The following is a 2,292-nucleotide window of genomic DNA, read 5'->3' on the forward strand; positions in this document are numbered from 1 at the left end:
GAGGAGATGGCTCAGTGGAATAAGCACTTCCCTGGCAAGTGCAAGGGCCTGAGATCAATCCTCAATTCTGCCAAATAAAAAAGAATAATAATAAATCAGTACAACACTGATTTGGGAGATGCCTATATTTAAGCTTGCTAGAAGAGTTGAACCTGATCATCCTTCATAAGTCAAAAACCCCATATTTACATAAGAAATGCTATGGTTGCAGTACAAGAAGTACTGGAAAAGAGTAATATTTAGAGAACTTCAAGAATCTTTAGAAAAATCATAAAGAGGTTTTCTTGGTGACTCTTTTCTCATTGCTGGGATAAAATACACATCCCCCAAGCTTAAAGAAGGAAAGGTTTATTTAGCTCACAGTTAGTGGAAGTTTCAGTCCATACTTTCATGCTCCAAGTAACAGTGCTACATAGAAGAGGGCAGCTGTTCATGTTATCAGGAGAATAGCAAAGTGCAAAGAGAGCAGTCACAGCTAAGGCAGCTAGCCAGCTGATTTTCCCTCCTTACATTTGGATGCATATTATCCCCCTTAGGGCAAGTATGGCACTCACACCCACAATCCCAGAACTGGATCAAAAATTAATCACAAACTTTATAGGCCTTCAGAAGGCAACATGAGGCTTTTGGGGAACAACCAGACATAAATCATATTGAGGTCTAGGTTGTTCATGGTTTCAGAGTGTATCTTTCCTCACCCATCCATTGCTTTTCTCTCTGTACCACATCCTTTCTTCTCTTACTGTTCCCATCCTTTACACTCATACCTTTGTTATGATTGCATTTTTTCTTTGTACACTGGGCAGTATGCTGTCTACAATATACAAGGTGACAAATAACCAGTTCACATAAACATGGTTCCTTTGCACAGAGAAGTCAAACCTTTCTACTCCAGGCACCCAGCCTTCAAGAGGAAGATCCCACAATTGGAAGGCTCATTACCTTAACACTTTTTCACACATGAATTTGTCTGTCCCTGGATTTACTCAGAAATGGAGATATCAGCTTCCTTGCAGGCAGGTGGAGGGTCCCATATAGAACTCAGAAGCCCAGCAGGTGTCCTGCAACTTACTCTTTCATGGATACGGGCGCACTTTTCTCTGCTTCTCGCTTCAGGTTTTTCAACAACACATCTGCATACTGTTCAATAATGGGGAACATCTAAGCAAAAAAAAATAGCATAATATTCAGGTAAATTCACACACACACACACACACACACACACACACACACACAAAATACAAGGCATTCTGGGTCATGAAACCATGTATAGCATTTTGTAAGTAATTGTGTATTTTTTCCTAGGTCATAAAGGGAAAACTCATTCTTAGTAGCTCTCCTGCAGGAGGCTGTCCTAGAAAAAGAGATGAAGAACTTTGTACTTTCCCACAAACTCATTCTTTAAATTTTCAAATAAAAACCTTCATTCATGCTTACTTCCTTCAGTTTTCCACTGGTGAAAGTGGGTGATAGCAATGTCCGTACTCTCTTCCATTGTTCATCTTCAAGTGCATTGATGGAGTTTTTCATCAAGACTGATGGACGAATTGGCTAGGGTTCAAGGTTAAAGATGTTTCATAATAAAGAAGTATACAAAGATTTAATATTTGTAGAACATTTGTTGAACATAGATCTCCTGTTTAAGAAATATTTAGTAGTTTTCTGTGAAGTGGGAGGTCCTAAGCCAGATGCTTAATACACATTTATACATAAATACCTTGCATCCGCTGAGTATGTGTGAGGCACCCAGCCATCTGGCATGGTTTTGCCCTTTATATTCCAGACTCTTTTTCTAGGGAAGTGTATAGTTTTACCATAAACATGAAAGACATGGTAAACTTTTATGAATAACAGTCTAGAAGAAGGAAACTTATGCTGGAGGAACAGAACTGAGGTTTGTGCTCATGTTTGCATAATTACACACCGGTGACTAATTTGCATGAAGATGCACACAAGGATGAACACACATGTGCACACACACATTTACACCCTAAATCATTGCAGGATTAAACTGAAGAAATGTCAATACGCTCTATCGGTTTTGTCTGTGTCAATCTACTTTAACCTTTCAAGCATTACCTATGTGATTTGCTTTTTGCCAGTCCTTTGGAAAACCCATGACTCCTAAGGACTACTGAATTATATTGGATTATTTTGCTGAATTCACGCAACTACAATATCTAAATGGCAATAGAATACCCAGCTCTGACAAAACTAGACAAAAGAGGGGATATAAATGAAGCGCCATTTTGTACCTGTATATAAAAAATAGGATAGATATACAGCTTCTCT

The 2,292-nt window shown here is 38.7% G+C and overlaps 1 protein-coding gene across 1 annotated transcript in view; it reads right to left on the bottom strand.

Moving 5' to 3' along the window:
• Window positions 1-1,072: 1,072 nt before the first annotated feature.
• LOC111814851 (cytochrome P450 3A5-like) overlaps window positions 1,073-2,292 on the bottom strand; it is a gene marked incomplete at its 3' end in the record, with an annotated part of 35,288 nt that continues 34,068 nt past the window's right edge. The window contains exons 5-6 of the mRNA XM_023708760.1: window positions 1,438-1,551; window positions 1,073-1,161 (exon numbers count right to left, since the gene is read on the bottom strand). Coding sequence (XP_023564528.1) covers window positions 1,073-1,161; window positions 1,438-1,551 — 203 coding nt within the window. The remainder of the gene's footprint in view (window positions 1,162-1,437; window positions 1,552-2,292) is intronic.

Source organism: Octodon degus, unplaced genomic scaffold (assembly GCF_000260255.1).
Source record: "Octodon degus isolate 3935 unplaced genomic scaffold, OctDeg1.0 scaffold00661, whole genome shotgun sequence".
Lineage (NCBI taxonomy): Eukaryota > Metazoa > Chordata > Mammalia > Rodentia > Octodontidae > Octodon > Octodon degus.